This window comes from Psammomys obesus, unplaced genomic scaffold (assembly GCF_907164565.1).
Source record: "Psammomys obesus unplaced genomic scaffold, mPsaObe1.curated_primary_1811, whole genome shotgun sequence".
Taxonomy (NCBI): Eukaryota; Metazoa; Chordata; class Mammalia; order Rodentia; family Muridae; genus Psammomys; species Psammomys obesus.
The window spans coordinates 5,614,174-5,630,521 of record NW_026596125.1 but is presented as its reverse complement, the minus strand read 5'-3'; the positions used below and the strand labels follow the sequence as shown (position 1 = coordinate 5,630,521).

General features: G+C 40.6%; 1 protein-coding gene across 3 annotated transcripts in view; it reads left to right on the top strand.

Annotated features, from left to right (window-relative positions):
* Nucleotides 1-16,348, top strand: part of Oga (O-GlcNAcase) — a 35,845-nt gene that overhangs the window by 2,390 nt on the left and 17,107 nt on the right. For all 3 annotated transcript variants that reach the window (XM_055630036.1, XM_055630038.1, XM_055630037.1), the window contains exons 2-8: nucleotides 214-265; nucleotides 580-677; nucleotides 2,164-2,294; nucleotides 4,750-4,921; nucleotides 6,536-6,634; nucleotides 8,185-8,469; nucleotides 15,055-15,213. In XM_055630036.1, the coding sequence (XP_055486011.1) occupies nucleotides 214-265; nucleotides 580-677; nucleotides 2,164-2,294; nucleotides 4,750-4,921; nucleotides 6,536-6,634; nucleotides 8,185-8,469; nucleotides 15,055-15,213 (996 nt within the window). The remainder of the gene's footprint in view (nucleotides 1-213; nucleotides 266-579; nucleotides 678-2,163; nucleotides 2,295-4,749; nucleotides 4,922-6,535; nucleotides 6,635-8,184; nucleotides 8,470-15,054; nucleotides 15,214-16,348) is intronic.

Below are 16,348 nucleotides of genomic sequence, written 5' to 3'. Positions count from 1 at the left end.
GGGTACAGAATATGTGCCTAGGATTCTGTCTTTATTGGCAGCAGAGAAGATGGTAGTCAGGTCTAGTTTTCAGATCCTGGTGTGAACTGAGCATTTCATTTTTCTTTTAGGCAGTGCTGGGCCTCATCATTAGCACCATTCTTTATACATTTCTTAGGAAAAGGGATTAACTGTATTTTGAAACTGAGAATTTTTGTTTTTTTTTAAACCTAGGATTTTATGGAAGACCTTGGGTTATGGAGCAGAGAAAAGAGCTCTTTAGAAGGTAAGTATCCATATGTGAAACGAGGGAGACCCTCAGACATGGAGTAAGCCTAGTGTCTTAGGGGTCTCTTTCATTCAGTCCTTTACATCTTTGCCTAGGCTAGTGCTTTATTCAGAGCTGTTTTTGTTCAAGACTTAACATGTTGCCATACTTCGTAATATTTAATTTGTTAAGATTCCATTGATAGTTTAAGGTTAAAAGTAGAATATTATTGCTCTGTCAGGTGATGGAGGTACACCATAAAAAGTAAAAATTGAGGTTTGTAGTCTGTTAGTGTTGCCTACTTACGCATATGTAATTTTCTTTCTCTTAAGGCTTCAGAAATGGGAATTAAATACATACTTATATGCTCCAAAAGATGACTACAAACACAGGATGTTTTGGCGAGAGATGTATTCAGTGGAAGAAGCTGGTAATTTTTGCGTGTGTGTGTGTGTGTGTATACATACATGCATATGCTTGAACTTGTACACGTGTGCAGGCGGGTGCTTAAGTATGGAGTTGGTTTTCTCTTTCCAACTGAAGGTTCCAGGGATTGAATGCTGTCTGTCATACTATGTGGCAAGTGCTTTTTTTTTTTTTTTTTAAATTTTCATCTATGAATTTAAAATATATGTTTAAGTGAGGGGGGGCTATTTTAAAATAGTTATACTAGACTTAACTAAAAATTCTATTTTGTGAGCAGTTCCCACTTATCTGGTAACTAGTCTTCATAAGCTGGAGAAGATTTGAGGTGTGACAGTGACAGGTCCTGGTTGTTAAATACAGTTCATGGATGTGCCAGGCTGACTCTGCTTGTCCTGTGGTCATAGGCGATATTATTTGCTTCTGCTAGTGGTCTTTAGCCAGGCAAAGTACTGAATTCAGGGATAGGATTTGGACACCTGCCTTGAGTATAAATTTAAGACACTCTTCAGGTTTAAGTAATCAAGATAAGTTATATTTTGTGTAATTACTTTTGGGGGCCATTTTGTCTTCATTTTCAGTTGCTCTGACAAAACACAGTGGCCAAGACAACTTGTAAAAGAAAGTGTTTAAGATAGCCAGTGTGGTTGTTCATGCCTATAATCCCAGCACTCTGGGAGGCAGAGGCAGGCGGATCTCTGAATTCTAGGCTAGCCTGGTCTACAAAATGAGTCAAGGACAGTCAAGGCTACACAGAGAAACCCTGTCTCCGGGAAAAAAAAAAAAAAGAAAAAAAGAAAAAAAATGTTGAATTTGGTGCTCTGAGTTTTAGAGGGTTAAGAGTACTTGTCCATGGAACATGGCAGCAGGCAGGCAAGATGTAGCTGTAGCTGAGAGATTAATCTTGATTCACAAGCATGAGTCAGAGGAGCAGCTGGGAATGACGTGGGCTTTCAACACTGGCCTCCAGCTTTCCTCCAACAAGGCCACATCTCCTAATCCTTCCCAAACAGTTCACCAACTGGGGACCGAGTATTCAAACATGAGCCTGTGGCTCCTGTTATTTATTCACACTCCCACAGCCCTGTGGTTGTAGATTGAGCCACCATGTTGGGCTTGTGAAAATTGTTCTTTTCTCTTTGTATGATAGGTCATTTCAAGCTTATGCCATTTCGTATGACACAATGTGATTTTTTTTTTCTTTTTGTTGTTTTGAGACAGCATTATTACATTGCGCAGGCTGGCTTTGTATTTGCTTATGTTGCTGAGACTGGTCTTGAACTTCTGATCCTCCTGTTTTAACCGCCCAGTTTCTGAGATTATCAAGGAGTACCAAAATACCTTACATGGATGTGATACTTTCTAAATTTTAATTCTTAAAAATTAAATTTTCCTTTACTGTAAACTGAAAAAGTGATTTCTTCAGCTAGAAAGTAGTTTCCTTTAGTGTTCATTCCATGTTGCTTTCTAAAATCATGGACTTTGTTTTCTAGAGCAACTCATGACTCTTATCTCCGCTGCACGAGAATATGAGATAGAATTTATCTATGCCATCTCACCAGGATTAGACATCACTTTTTCTAACCCCAAGGAAGTATCAACATTGAAACGCAAATTGGACCAGGTAATTCTTTATTGTCATCACTCAGGATTGAAATGGAGTTTTCCTGATTGCTTTATGATCTTAAAAGGAACTCAAATGAATACTTTGTTCCTGCAGCTGTTGCTTTCATAATTCTGGAAAGAGAAGTAGTTGTCAATCAAAAGGCCTTATTAGAAGCACTAGTGCCGCTCACGGTTTGTTGTGCTCTCAGGAGATTGGAGGGGGCCTTGGTTTAATAGTAGAGCTTTGCCTAGCATATGTTAGGTCCTGGATTCAAGTCCAGCACCACACAAAGCCCAAAGCAGCTCTTGAGCATAGAAGTGATGCTGGCTGTGAGGCTCGTTCAGATTCTTAGGCTGGCTTGGTTAGGTGATGCTGTTGGGTGGAACCACACTTAGAGAAACTATATACTATGCCATTGGATATTTGACTAAATATGTGACTGATGTTAGAAAAATGATGTTAGAAAACGGTTCCCTGTCATACACATTGTAGATGCTATTCAGACTGGAAAAGGCTACTTTTTCACGGGAAGAAGATACATAGAATAGGAAAGCATATAAGCTGTTGGTGAATCTGATTTATAAATAACTTATATTTAATTATATTTTTGAGAGGTGTGGGACTCCCAGTTTTTTGTTGGTTTTTTAAGTTTAGTGGGTTTTCCATTTGCATGTTTTATTCTTTAATCAAAGATTTATACAGGTGACATCACATGGTTAGTAAAATTTTAAAGGTAGAAGCTGGGTGTGGCAATTCCTTATAATTTCAGCATTTGAGGGGACAAAGCAGGAAAATTGCTGAGAATTTGAGGCCAGCCTGGCCTACAGTGTGATGCTTGCTCTTTAAAACCAGACCAGGAGGCTGCAGAGATGGGACCGTGGTTAAGCCTGCTCTTGTGGAGGACCTGCACTCAATTCCCAGCACCACACAGCAGCTCATGACTGTAATGCCAGTTCAGGAGATTTCCTGCTTTCTGCTGCTGTCTGGGCATAGCATGTGTGTGGTGTACAGAAGTGCATACAGGCAAAACTGTACATATAAAATAAAAGATTTTGATTTTGTTTTTTATTTTTTTGACACAGGATTTCTCTGTGTAGCCTTGGCTGTTTTGGACTCACTTTGTAGACCAGGCTGAGATCTGCTTGCCTCTGCCTCCCTGAGTGCTGGGCTTACAGTTACAGGCTTACAGTTATGTACCACTGTGCCTGGCTAAAAATAGATCTTAAAAAGAGAGAGAGAGAAAACAGGAGCCAGTGCAAGATGGCAGAGCGGGTGAAAGCTCCTGCTGCAGGAGCCTGATGACCTGACGTTGACCCTTGAGGCCCATATTTAAGAAGCTGGGTCCAGTGGCTTGCATCTGTAGTCTCAGCCTTCCTTCTCAGGAATTGGAGTTGGATACAGAAGAACTACCCAGAAGCTCAGTGCGACAGCTAGATGTAGTACAAAGCAGTGTAGCAGCAGTGGAGAGCCTGCCTCCAGGAGGTGGGAGAAGAGGATCCTAAGAGGTTTCGGTCTGGCAGCCACATGGGCAGTGTAGGAATTAGCACACACATTAAGTAAAACTAAAAAACTTAAAGGTAGGGTTGGATATAGCTTATGTAGTGGGTGTTCAGTGTACATTGGACTCTAGCTTCAATAATCACACCCCCAAAAGATTTTAAGATAACTCTTGAGAGGAGGTTAAATTCTCTGTTAAAAATTGTGTTTATTCTGCTTGTTGCCTAGTTAGGTACTTCTGAAAAGAAATTGGTTGGAATTAGTGTGCTGTAAGAGACTAGAGTAAGGCCTAAATACTTCATAGGTTGAGTATTCTTGTTTATATTCTTAAAATTTTTTGGATAGGCTACCTTGGTTTTTTGTTTTGGTTTAGGTTTTTTGAGACATGGTTTTTCTATGTAGCTCTGGCTGTCCTAGAACTCACTCTGTAGACCAGGGTGATCTTGAACTCAGATCCACCTGCCTCTATTTCCAGAGTGCTGGGATTAAAAGTGTGTTCCACCACCACTACCTGGTTGATAGACTCTCTTGTAGAAGTTTAAACATACACTCCATTCAATCTAAAATTAAAATTGAACACCAAAACAGTAGCTTATAGGGTCTAGAGAGATGGCTCAGAGGTTAAGAGCAGTGGCTGTTTTTCCAAAGGTCCTGAGTTCAATTCCCAGCTACCATATGGTGGCTCATAACCATCTATGGTGAGATCTGGTGCCCTCTTCTGGTGCTCAGGCACACATGCAGGCAGAATGTTGTATAAATAATAAATCTTAAAAAATAAAAAGCTGGTTAAAAAAAAACAGTAGCTATATTAACTTAGAATTATTGCAACTGAAAATGTAAAAAGATCGGATATATTTTTCTATTCCAAGGAAAAATTTTACTTTGAGGTATTAGTGTATATTAAAAATATTTTTTCCTTTCTGAGATAAGCTAATAATTGTGTGTGTTTTTTTTGTTGTTGTTTGTTTTTTCTAAGGTCTCTCAGTTTGGGTGCAGGTCATTTGCTTTGCTTTTTGATGATATTGATCATAATATGTGTGCAGCAGACAAAGAGGTGTTCAGTTCTTTTGCACATGCACAAGTCTCCATCACAAACGAAATTTATCAGTACCTAGGAGAACCAGAAACTTTCCTCTTCTGTCCTACAGGTATTGTGTATAATAATTCTATATTTAATTAGTCTTAAAATAACTAAAAAAGGATCCATGTACTGGACCTGTTACATCCCTCCCTTCATGCATAAAAGGAGGAATACTTTTTTAGAAGGCATTTCTTGAAGTCTTACATGGGAAAAATTTAGAACCTTATGATATCAATGAAGCAGGCTAGAGATATGTGTTTTTAGTGTTTGAAGTATATAAACATTACATTGTCAAGGTTAAGGAAGAGAATAAATAGTATTATTGAAATGAAAACTGGAAAAAATTCAAATTTACATGCTTTTTACTTAGTCATATTTCACTCCCTCCTACTTGTTCCCGTTTTTGCCCATGAATTGCTGCCCCCTTTTCACTCCTCCCACTCTCATCTGGGCGCTATATTTCTAGTTGTCAGCCTAGAAAGTGTAGCTGTTAGGCCACTTAATTTTCGTCTATAGAAAATGTATCGCTTGGCACAGTGACGCCTGCCTGTAGGAGGCAGAGGCTGGCCTGGTCTACAAAATGAGTACAGGATAGCCAAGGCTACACAGAGAGGCCCTGTTTCAAGAAACCAAAAGAAAAAAAAGAAAGGTTTCAATCTCTTAGTTGCCTCTCACAGTTCACCTTCATGAAACTTTAGTCATACTTTTGTGTTTTTGTTTTTAAAGATTTGTTTATTTTATGTATATGAGTGCTCTATCTGCTTGTATGCCTGCATACCAGGTGAGGGCACCAGAGCACAGTATAGATGATTGTGAGCCACCATGTGGGTGCTGGGAATTGAACTCAGGACCTCTGGAAGAGCAGACAGTGCTCTTAACCTCTGAGCTATCTCTCTAGCTCCTACTTTGATTTCTTTTCAGGAAGAGATGTTAGTTGTAAGAAATAATTTAGTCCGAATTCTTTTTTAGAGGGGTATTAGTTTTTGGTTTCATGTATCTCAGGTTAGGCTCACTTCTGAACACTAGCCTTTCTCAGTCTCCCAAGTCTGTGATCGCAGGTGTGTATACTTCACTACAGCAGCCTTAATTGTTTTTTCAAAAACTTAAACTTATGTGAAATTTTATGCAATGAATACACTTCTAATGATTGTGGTTATAAGGACTGGTTGGTACTACTACCGAAAATTTCAAGGTTTGGTCTGTTTTTGAGATGTCAGGTCTTTCGAAAATGAGTCAATCTGTGGTACATAAAGAGACCCTGTTTTTTTTTTTTTTTTTTTTGATTTGGGCATGGAGGTGCTTATCAATCCAAGGGCTAGGGAGGCAGAGCCAAGGAGAACCAGGCTGAGGCCAGCATAGGCTCCTTAAAGACCCTGTCCCCCCAATAAAACAAAAAAAAGACTCCATAAAATGAAGGCTGGTCTGTAACATGGAATTGTCAAGCCCGAGTCTCTGCACTTCCTCCCTTGGGAGTTGAGATTACAGGCAGGCCCACCTCCCAGTTTGAATATTTGATTGTATGAAGTGTCATATGTAACATGCTTAAGTTTACTCCTTTTATGTATAATACAGAGCCTTTTATCATTTTGAATGAAAATAATACAGAATTTGTAAGTCTTTTCCCCAGTTATAATCTATGAGCATTTCAACCCTAACGTAATTTTTCACCCTCTTCATTTAGAATATTGTGGCACTTTCTGTTATCCAAATGTATCTCAGTCTCCTTACTTGAGGACTGTGGGCGAAAAGCTTCTGCCTGGAATTGAGGTGCTTTGGACAGGTAAGTCCTCAAAAATCTTTAGTAAAACTTGATTACTAGGGCTTAGAGAAACTCCTTGTTCTTAATAGGTGAACACTTTTATTGTCTGAGACAGGGTCTCATGTATTCTGGGCCTAGAATTTCCTGTGTAGCCAAGGATGACCTTGAATTTAACAATTCTCCTAATTTTACTTCCTAGCTGCTGGGAATACAGCTATATCACCAATATACCCAGTTTATGTGGTGCTGAGGATCAAACCTAGTGCATCATGATTTCTAGTGCTGCTACAATTTGGCTACATCACTAGACTCCTAAGAAACTTGTGTTTTATAAAGTGAGTAAAAGGATGTGTAGCTATGCTAGTTTAGGAAGGAAAATTGAACCAGGCATAGTGGCTCACCCTTTAAATCCCAGCATTTGGGAGGCAGAGGCAGGTTTGTCTCTGAGTTCTAGGCCGGTCTGGTCCACATAGTGTGTTCCAGGACAGCCAGAACTATACATAGAGACTTTGTCATCCAAAAATAGCAAAAAATTAAAAAAGGAAAATTGAGCATCTGGGTGAGGTAGTGCTTACTGCTTATTCCAGACTTGGGAGGCTGCAGTAGGGGGACCATGAGATTAAAGCAGCCTTCTGAATAAATGAGGGAAGGGAGGCAGAGAAGCTGGGGTCTATGTAGCTCAGTAGTGTAGCCCGTCAGCTTTGCTGCACATGAAACCCTGGTTTTAATCCCCATCACTGCAAAAACCTGGGCCGTTGAGATGGGTGGAGAGAGAAACTCGTAGGAAAGTATATACATGAAAACAATTGTCTATTGCGTGTTTTGTGTATGTGATTATGTGTGCATGTGTGGAGGTCAGAGAACAACCTCTGGCGCCATTTATCTCTTTACACTGTGAGTATCCTAGGATCAAATGTAGGTCCTCAAGCTTGGTGGCAGGCCCCTTACCACAACTGAGTCATCTCTCCAGACCTTATTTTATTAAAATTCTCAGCACATTTATGTGTGAGATCAGCTGTGCATAAGGCGCACTATCCTCCCAACTCCCGCCAGAGCATGTGTGTAGATCAGAGGACAGTTTTTGGGAGCTAAAACCATCTACCATGAGGGTACTAGCAGTTGAATTCAGGTCACTGGCCCTCCCAGCTTGTATTTTATCTCTTTACCTTATTTAATTATGTTGGTTTAGTGCATGTGTCTATGCACAGAGGACAACTTGTGGGCCTTGGTTTTCTCCATCTACCCTATAGGTCATGGGGATTGAACTCAGGTTGTCAAACTTTCCTTTTAGGTTTATTTATTTTAATGTGTGTTTTGCCTGCATGCATCTATGGGCACCCCGTGCATGCCCGGTGCCCGTGGAGGTTAGAAGGGGTCTACAGAGTCTTTGGAACTGGAGTTAAAGGGCGCTGATGAATCACCATGTAGGTACCAGGAACCCAATTTGGGTCTTCTGCAAGAGCAACACATGATCTTAACCACTGAGCCACCTTTCCTGCCCCACTACAGTATTTTAAAGAACCATGTGGAAAGTACGGTAAATAAAGAAGTTCTTTTAACATTATTTCTAGGTCCAAAAGTTGTTTCAAAAGAAATTCCCGTAGAGAGTATTGAAGAAGTTTCTAAGATCATCAAGAGAGCGCCAGTGATCTGGGATAACATTCATGCCAATGATTATGATCAGAAGAGGCTGTTCCTGGGCCCCTACAAAGGAAGATCCACAGAACTCATCCCACGGTTAAAGGGAGTGCTGACAAATCCAAACTGTGAATTTGAGGCTAACTATGTTGCCATCCACACCCTTGCCACTTGGTACAAATCAAACATGAATGGAGTGAGAAAGGACGTGGTGATGAGTAAGTACCCTGTGCGTGCTGATATGATAGGCTTTTGTGAGAGAGGTACAATCAAATGGAGGCATTGCTTAAGTCTATACTCCTTTCTTAAAATGTGTTTTCCTTAGTGTGGATATATAATAAAAGACTGAGTGGCCTTGGACAAGTCACTTTTTTGCAAAGTCCCTAATAGAATTTCAAGTAAGAATGTTGGCTGTTTATGATTTGCATTTAATTATATTGTATTGCGACTCTGTCTTCCTGAGTATTGAGAGTGGAACGAATAAAGTATACCTGCTTTTGAAAAAAACGATCTTAGGTTGGAGAAGACATGTAGGCATTTAGAGTGTTGCTACTGTTGTGATGCTGATTTGCAGTGTGCTAACAGTGATAACTTGGAGTGTTGATAGTTTGATGTAACCGTATAGTTTTTCTGTGCTCGCCCTTGATTTGAATAATGACAGAGACCTTTATGTTCATGTAAGCTTTAGCACTATAGATATTCACCTGCTTTAACCCTACAACACAGGCCTGGCCTGAGTCCCACCACATGGCCCCATTACCTGCCATTTTAGTCTCATTCTGGCACCTTCTTCCTCAGTTGTCTTGATGGCAACTTTCTCTGGTTCCCACCTGCCTGGGATCCCGAAGTCCTGGCTCCCTTTCCTGCCCAGCTATTGGTTGTTCAGCCCTTTATTTAACCAATCAGAAGATGATGGAGAACAATTAGAAAATACTAAGGCGGAGATAATGCACAGTAATGGCAATAGCAAAGTCCAGCCTGTGATCAGATCTCTGCACAGAAACCAGCATTTGAATGCCCAGTGCATAAAGACATCACTCCAACATCTCATCCCGTTAGTCCAGTACTTCCCTTCCTCTAACGTCAATAAACTGTATAGTAAGAACAAGAAGAACTTGAAAACCATCAAGTAAGAATTACATTCACAATGTCCAGACTATTTGTTTGTGGGAACCATCTACCCTATCTTGGTGAGTTCAAAGTTCTGTGCTTAAAAACTTTTCTGTCACAGCTTGTATTGATCAGTCAAAAAATATTTTCTTAGTCCTAAATCATTTTCTTAGATCCCTTACAACTTAAGCTTAAAAAACCAAAACAAACAAAAAAACAGCTTAAGCTTAATTGTGAGACTATAACTGTCTAGTCTTCAACCCTATTAGAGACTAAGAAGGGTAAGTGGAAGTGGAGAGCAGGCAGCTTTGGAAACTATAGAAATGACAGTTGGCTGTCTGGACAGTCACCCCAGGTTCCTCTGCAGTGTTAGAGCCTCATCTTCGGTCTTCTGGCCCAGTATAACACAGACTCTTGTGAAGCAGGAAGTATAAAGGACCGGACAGCATGTTGTCAGTAGTTGAGTCAAGCTGTTTATTTGCTCAGCGGCTAGCTTTGCCACGTTTGAAGCTAACTCCATGTGGAGGTTCTTCAGTGCCCATCATCATCTCTGAAGTAGTATGTGGGTGCTGCCAGGAGCAGACATTTCTCACTGTCCTGAAAAGCCTTATGTTAATGAACTCCAGGTGTCATGTTCTGAAGATCTCTGAAGTGCATGAAGACCATCTGTAGTAAATCTGAATAGGCAAACATAGCTTGTTTCTAGCTACTTACTGTCTGATTAACTTTGAAAACTTCCACCGGAGAATAAGTAAAGCTTGTTTCTACTAATTAACTAAACTAGTACCTAACAATACCACAAGTTTGATTAACTGACTACTCACTTATATATCTTAATGATCCTAAATAGTCTGTCATAGTAGCTTTTTTGTTTTGTTTGTTTTTCAAGACTGGCTTTCTGTAGCCTTGGCTGTCTTGGACTCTGTAGATCAGGCTGACCTGGAATTCATAGAGGTCCGCCTCCCAAGAGTGCTGGGATTACAGGCACTGTGTTTCAGTGTGCCTAGCTGTAATAGTAGCTTTTAAAAGGACTAGAACTTCACATTGCATTTTTACATGAGTTGTGTAGGTACAATACCTTAAACAAGTTGAAAGATATAAACAGTATGTTCTAATAAAATATACCCTTAAATTTGTATCAATATACAAAATCCATAAAATATTTGCTTGTTGAATGCTCTTTAGTTTAAAATTAGATTCAATAATCTACCATTCCTATATCCTTTCTTTCCCCTTTTTTCTTTGATTTATGTCGTGTATATAGTGCCCACAAGAGGGCACCAGATCTCATAGATGGTTGTGAGCCACCATGTGGTTGCTGGAAATTGAATTCAGGATCTCTGTAAGAACAGCCAGCCAGCCCCCCCCCCCCCCCCCCCCCCCCGATATTTTTGTTTGTTTGTTTGTTTCAAGATTTATTTATTATGTATAGACAGTCTTCTGTCTGCGCACCAGATCTCATTATAGATGGATGGGAGCCGCCTGTTGCTGGGAATTAAACTTTGGACCTCTTAAAGAGTAGCCATTGTTAACCTCTTAGCCATCTCTACAGCCCTAGCCAACAATATTTATTGTCTATGCAGAGACATTTTCATGTTTTAGCCAGTCTCAGAGCTGTTCCCATCTAGAGGGATCAGCATTTATGTGACCTGTTTTGTTTTTGATTTCTTCATTTCTGCAGCCAAGATTTTCAGGAGGCCTCTCCAACACAGATCTAATCCTTATTAATTAATTAATTAGTAATAAATTAATATTATTAACAAAAATTTTAAATTTATTAGAAATTAAAATTATTAATAAATTATTTTGATTAATTTTGGAAGTATCGAAAGCTTTTTTTTCTTCTGAAACAAAGGAAAACCTCTCCCCAATACAACACATTTTCTGCCTTCCATTCTGAAGTTAAGTGTCCTTAAAATAAATAGGCTGCTTTAGTTCAGTTTTTTTGTTTTGTTTTGTTTTTTGTTTTTCCATAATTCAGTGTTTTTCAGCAGCTGCGGGTTTTTTGCTCATTAGCATTAAAGAATTAAAGTTAATAAAGCACTATATAATTTCTCTCTGGGGTCTTTGTTACCCTTTTGTGTTTATTAAGCATCTCTTTTAAAGTATGACTAAGTCTCTCTACAACTGCTTGTACTGTAGGATGGTAAGATACATCTGTAACGTTTTCCATGTTTTTTTTTTAAAGATTTATTTTTACAATGTTCTGCATGCATATATGCCTACATGCCAGAAGAGGGCACCACATCTCACTATAGATGGTTATGAGCCACCATGTGATTGCTGGGAATTGAACTCAGGACCTCTAGAAGCCAGTGCTCTTAACCTTTGAGTCATCTCTCCAGTCCCATTTTTTATGTCTAAACAATTGTTGCGTTTTATTAGATATATATGCTAGAGCATTATCAGGTTCAATGTAAAAAGGCATCTTTAAGATAGTCATCATCTCTACTATACGTCCAGTTTCAAAATCATCCTTTCAGAATTTAAAGCAAAGAGCCCATTGGAATTCTCAGTATTTATCTTAATGGTATGGTCACGCATTTTAATTTTTCAAACACTGCAAAATGAAACACATGAGCTATTGTATGACATTGCTCAAAGGTGACATTATTAAACAATCTATATTCTTAACTGAGCATCCTTTATCTTGCAACTGTCCATTAATAGAAATAGAATATACTGTAATTATGATCATTCATAGTGTAAGCCTCCATCCAGCATCTCAATTGCCATTCTGCAGTTTCCTTAAGCTTTTGTGGATTTCTCTCATCTGGAACTTCCTTTTTTGCTGTTGTTGTAGGCTTTAGATTAGAAAATACTTTTCCAGAAGAAAGAATCTTCAGAGGAATCTAATCTCTTACGTATTGCCTCCACTCTAGCATTTAATTTTTCAGTCTTCTCTAAGTCTACTTTCTTATCTTTTTAAATGAGAATTTATAAAACCGCAATTACTGAAAGTACAAAAGTATCTTTGCTGGTAATCAAACAGAATTATACAGATCCAAGTGTCCTTTGTTATGTATTCTCCATTAAATAAAATTTTTTTTCTTGGTGTGTTGGAGGGGAGTTCAAGACAGGGTTTCTCTGTATCACCTTGGCTGTTCTGGACTCACTTTGTAGTCCAGGCTGGACTTGACCTCTTGGTGATCCAGCTGCCTCTGCCTCCCTGAGTGCTGGGATTCCAGATGTGTGCCACTGCACTTGGTTGTAGTCTTCTTTTTTTAGCACAGAAAATACTTTTATTCTAACTCTCCTCTTTCATTTCTTCCTCCTTTCTTTGGAGACTTTCTTTCTCTATGTGCATGTATTTACCTCTTTACCGCTTTTTAACTTAATATGTCTTTCTGCATTTATTTCCTCCAAACTCCCATCCCTATGTAGCTTATTCTTTTAAATTTACTGAACTTTCTTTGTGTACTTTATTACCTTAATTTCTGTCTGATTTTTGTTTAATACCAAGTTTCTTTTTTTTTGTAGCACTTAAGCATAATTCCAAACATACCTGAGCAGAGGCTTGGATTCCTTGTGTTGTCTCCAGGGCTTCCTGTGCTGTTTAGCTTAACACCTGGCAGTGGCTGGCTCCGCCCCCTGGGTCAATCAGCCCTCTGCTGGCTACAGCATTCAGTCTGGTGGTGTGGCAGCAGTGCTCCCTAGGTTGGTTTGTGTTCCCAAGGCCCGCCACCCTGGGCTCTGCTTGAGCTAAACCTCACATTGGCAGGCAGCAGCTGGGAGCTGTTTCTCATGTAGCCACTGCTGGTGCTCATGGTGCATGGCATGATCCTTACAGGACTAGTTCAGCCAGTAGAGCTGCACGGGTGAGCCCAGGGCCACGCCCATCCACCAGAAGCACTCACCCATTCCCTAAGCCAGCCCCCCCCCCCCCCCAGCTGTCCGCTGGCTTCTGTGGCCAGCCAGACTTAAGCTGTTCCGTTCACAGAGCAGCCTGCCTGTTGCCATAATGTGGCATGCCAGGGAGCTATGGCTGTTGCCAGGGAGTGCTTGTTTGAGCCTTCAAACTTGGGACCTCTCTCAGGCTCTAAGCTTGGATTTCTAGTCCCATGTTGAACACCAAAATGCAACTGTATGGTTTTTTATGCCCACCCTTGCTCTGAATAATGACATGGAGACTTATATAAGACAATACTGTCCTGGCCTGTGTCCCACCACATGGCTTGTTACTTGCCATCTTAGTCTGGTGTAGGCACCTGCTTCTTCATCTCTGTCCAGATGGTAACTCCCTTGTTCTGGTCCCTCACCTGAGACCTCTTCCTGGGCTTTGGAGGTCCTGCCTTTTTTTTCCTGCCCAGCTATTGATTGTCCAGCTCTTTATTTAACCAATCATAAAGCGATGGAGAACAGTATTACAAAATACTAAGGCAGGAGATGCTTCATAATAGTGATGATACCAAAGTCCAGCCTATAATCAGATCTCTGTTGGCATGGTAGGTAGTCAGCGGTTTTGTACACAAGTACGCAAAGACTTCACTGTAACATTAGGCACGTGTTTGAGCTGAGTCACGTGTGAGCACAGTTGCTGCATATAAAGGGTCATGGCCGTGGGAGAGTTTGGTCATGAAGATTTTGAAGTTAGAGCAGGCAAGAGATATCTCAGTGGGTTAAAAGGTGCCAGGTGTGTGAGCCTAGTAATGCAAAGTTCAGTGTATGGCGTCCACATAATGAAGGAATGGGCTCCATTACATTATCCTCTGATGTGCATGTGTGTGCCAAGGCATTCGTGCCCCACAGGCATACCGTGGGCACAATATAATGATAAATATAGATTTTGAAGTTAGTCTGAAACAGGTTATTGATGAGGTGTGAGATGGGGTGCTTGATGTCCTGATACGCGGTGATACATAGCTGTAGTCTCCTGTGCCCCTGCTTCCAGCGTTTTTAATGAATTGAGTCCTTCCATGGCTTGGTCATTGCTGCTTTTACCCATAAAAGACACAATTAGGAGAATAGTCTTCATCATTCCTTCTGCATGAGTGGCATGTAACTCCTACATCTTCTAAAGCAGCATGATAGAACACTAAGTGTAAGATTAGACCAGCCAAACTCAAATGTGCAGGGAAAGAAGGAAAGCTAGGCTACAGTTTCTGAATGTGCAGCTGACAAGTTCAGTGTTAACCTTCTGCTCCTAGTTCTGTCTGTCCTGACTTGGAACTTTATGACTTTATGCTTAGTCACTGGTGCACATCTTTAGTCCCAGCACTCACAGGAAGAGGCAGGTGGGTATCTGTGAGCCCAGCCTGATCTACAGAGTTTCAGGGACAGCGGTGAGACCCCACTTAAAGAGACCCCGTCTCAAAGGATGAAGAAAGAAAAGACTGCCCGGAAGTAGACTGTTGAGCCCTCTTTTGCCATAGTGATTCATGTTAATGAAGTTGTGCCTGAAGAATCCAAGTGTGTGTTCTTTATGCAAGGGATGGTCTGATGTATTTAATTGTCCTTGCCGTGTCGCTGTTGGTATTGGGTGGACATTTATGACCAACTTTCCCAGTGATTCTAACAGACTTCCTGTAATGAGCAGGTGGGTGACTTTCTAGGTGGTTAGTGGAGTATCTGGTGTTTTATATTTGAGGCGTTTTGTTTTGCTGCTTTGCTTATACCTTAACAAGTGAACTTTATACATCTTGATGTGACAGGAGGCTTTGCTAATAACTCTTCTTTGTGCTTTTCCCCTGTAGCTGACAGTGAAGACAGTACTGTATCAATACAGATAAAGTTAGAGAACGAAGGCAGTGATGAAGATATTGAAACAGATGTACTCTACAGTCCACAAATGGCTTTAAAGCTGGCTTTAACAGAATGGTTGCAGGAGTTTGGCGTACCTCATCAGTACAGCAGTGAGTTGGTCTGAGGTGGGCTGGGTGGTGCTACTGGGGATTGAAGCCAGAGTCTTATGCATTTAACTTTTATTTTATGTTTTATTTTGGAGTTCTAAATTTGTTTGTGTGTGTATAAGAATGATTGTGTGGGTCCTCATTTGCCTGTGTTATGTGGGTACCAGAGGTCAGTCATGATGTCATTCCTCAGAAACCATCCTTTTTTTTTTTTTTTTGAGCTTAAACTTTGGTTTGGTTTATTTTGTTTGGAGACAGGGTTTCTCTGTGTAGCCCTGGCTGGCCTGGAATTCACTCTGTAGACCAGGCTGGCCTCCAATGCAGAGATCCAGCTTTTATAAGGAGATGAGTCACAGAAGTGGAGTCCTGCCCCTTGCTTTAGATCTACTCAGCAAAATGTAATTGAGAGTTTTTTTGTTTTTTGTTTTTTAAAGCTGGCATGTATCCCAGGTTGGGCTTAGAACTTGCTGTGTAGCTAGGGCTGTCCTTGAGCTCCTTCCTGGGCCTCCTGCCTTGTTTCCCAAATGCTGGGTTTTTTAAGGCTTTTTAAAAAAATTACTATTATAGTTTATTTTGTCTTATGTACATTGGTGTTTTGTTGGCATGTATGTCATTGTGCGGGTGTAATAGCTTGTGGAGTTACACGCAGTTCTGAGCTGCCATGCGGGTGCTGGGAATTGAACCCAGGTCCTCTGAAGAACAGTCAGTGCTCTTACCTGCTGAGCCATCTCTTCAGCCCTTAAAAAATTATTTTATGTGTATGGGTGGGTGTTATGCTTGCATGTGTGTCTGCACCATGTGCCTGCAGTGCCAGAGCAACCAGTTTTCTTAACAAGGTTTTGATTTTGTATGTGGCCCTATTTGGCCTTTAACAGTGCTCCTGCCTCAGCCTTTCAAGTGCTAGAAATGACACAGGTGTTTGCACTGTGCCTTACGAAAGTGAATAAGCTTTGGCATAGTAGTCAAGAGCACTTCCTGGCAGAGGTCCCTACACACAGGTAAACTTCAATCATCTGTAACTCCAGTTTGAGGAGATGTGATACCCTTTCCTGGTCGCTGGCACCAGGCATACACATGGTACAAATGCATACACACACACACACACACACACACACACACACACACACACACACACACA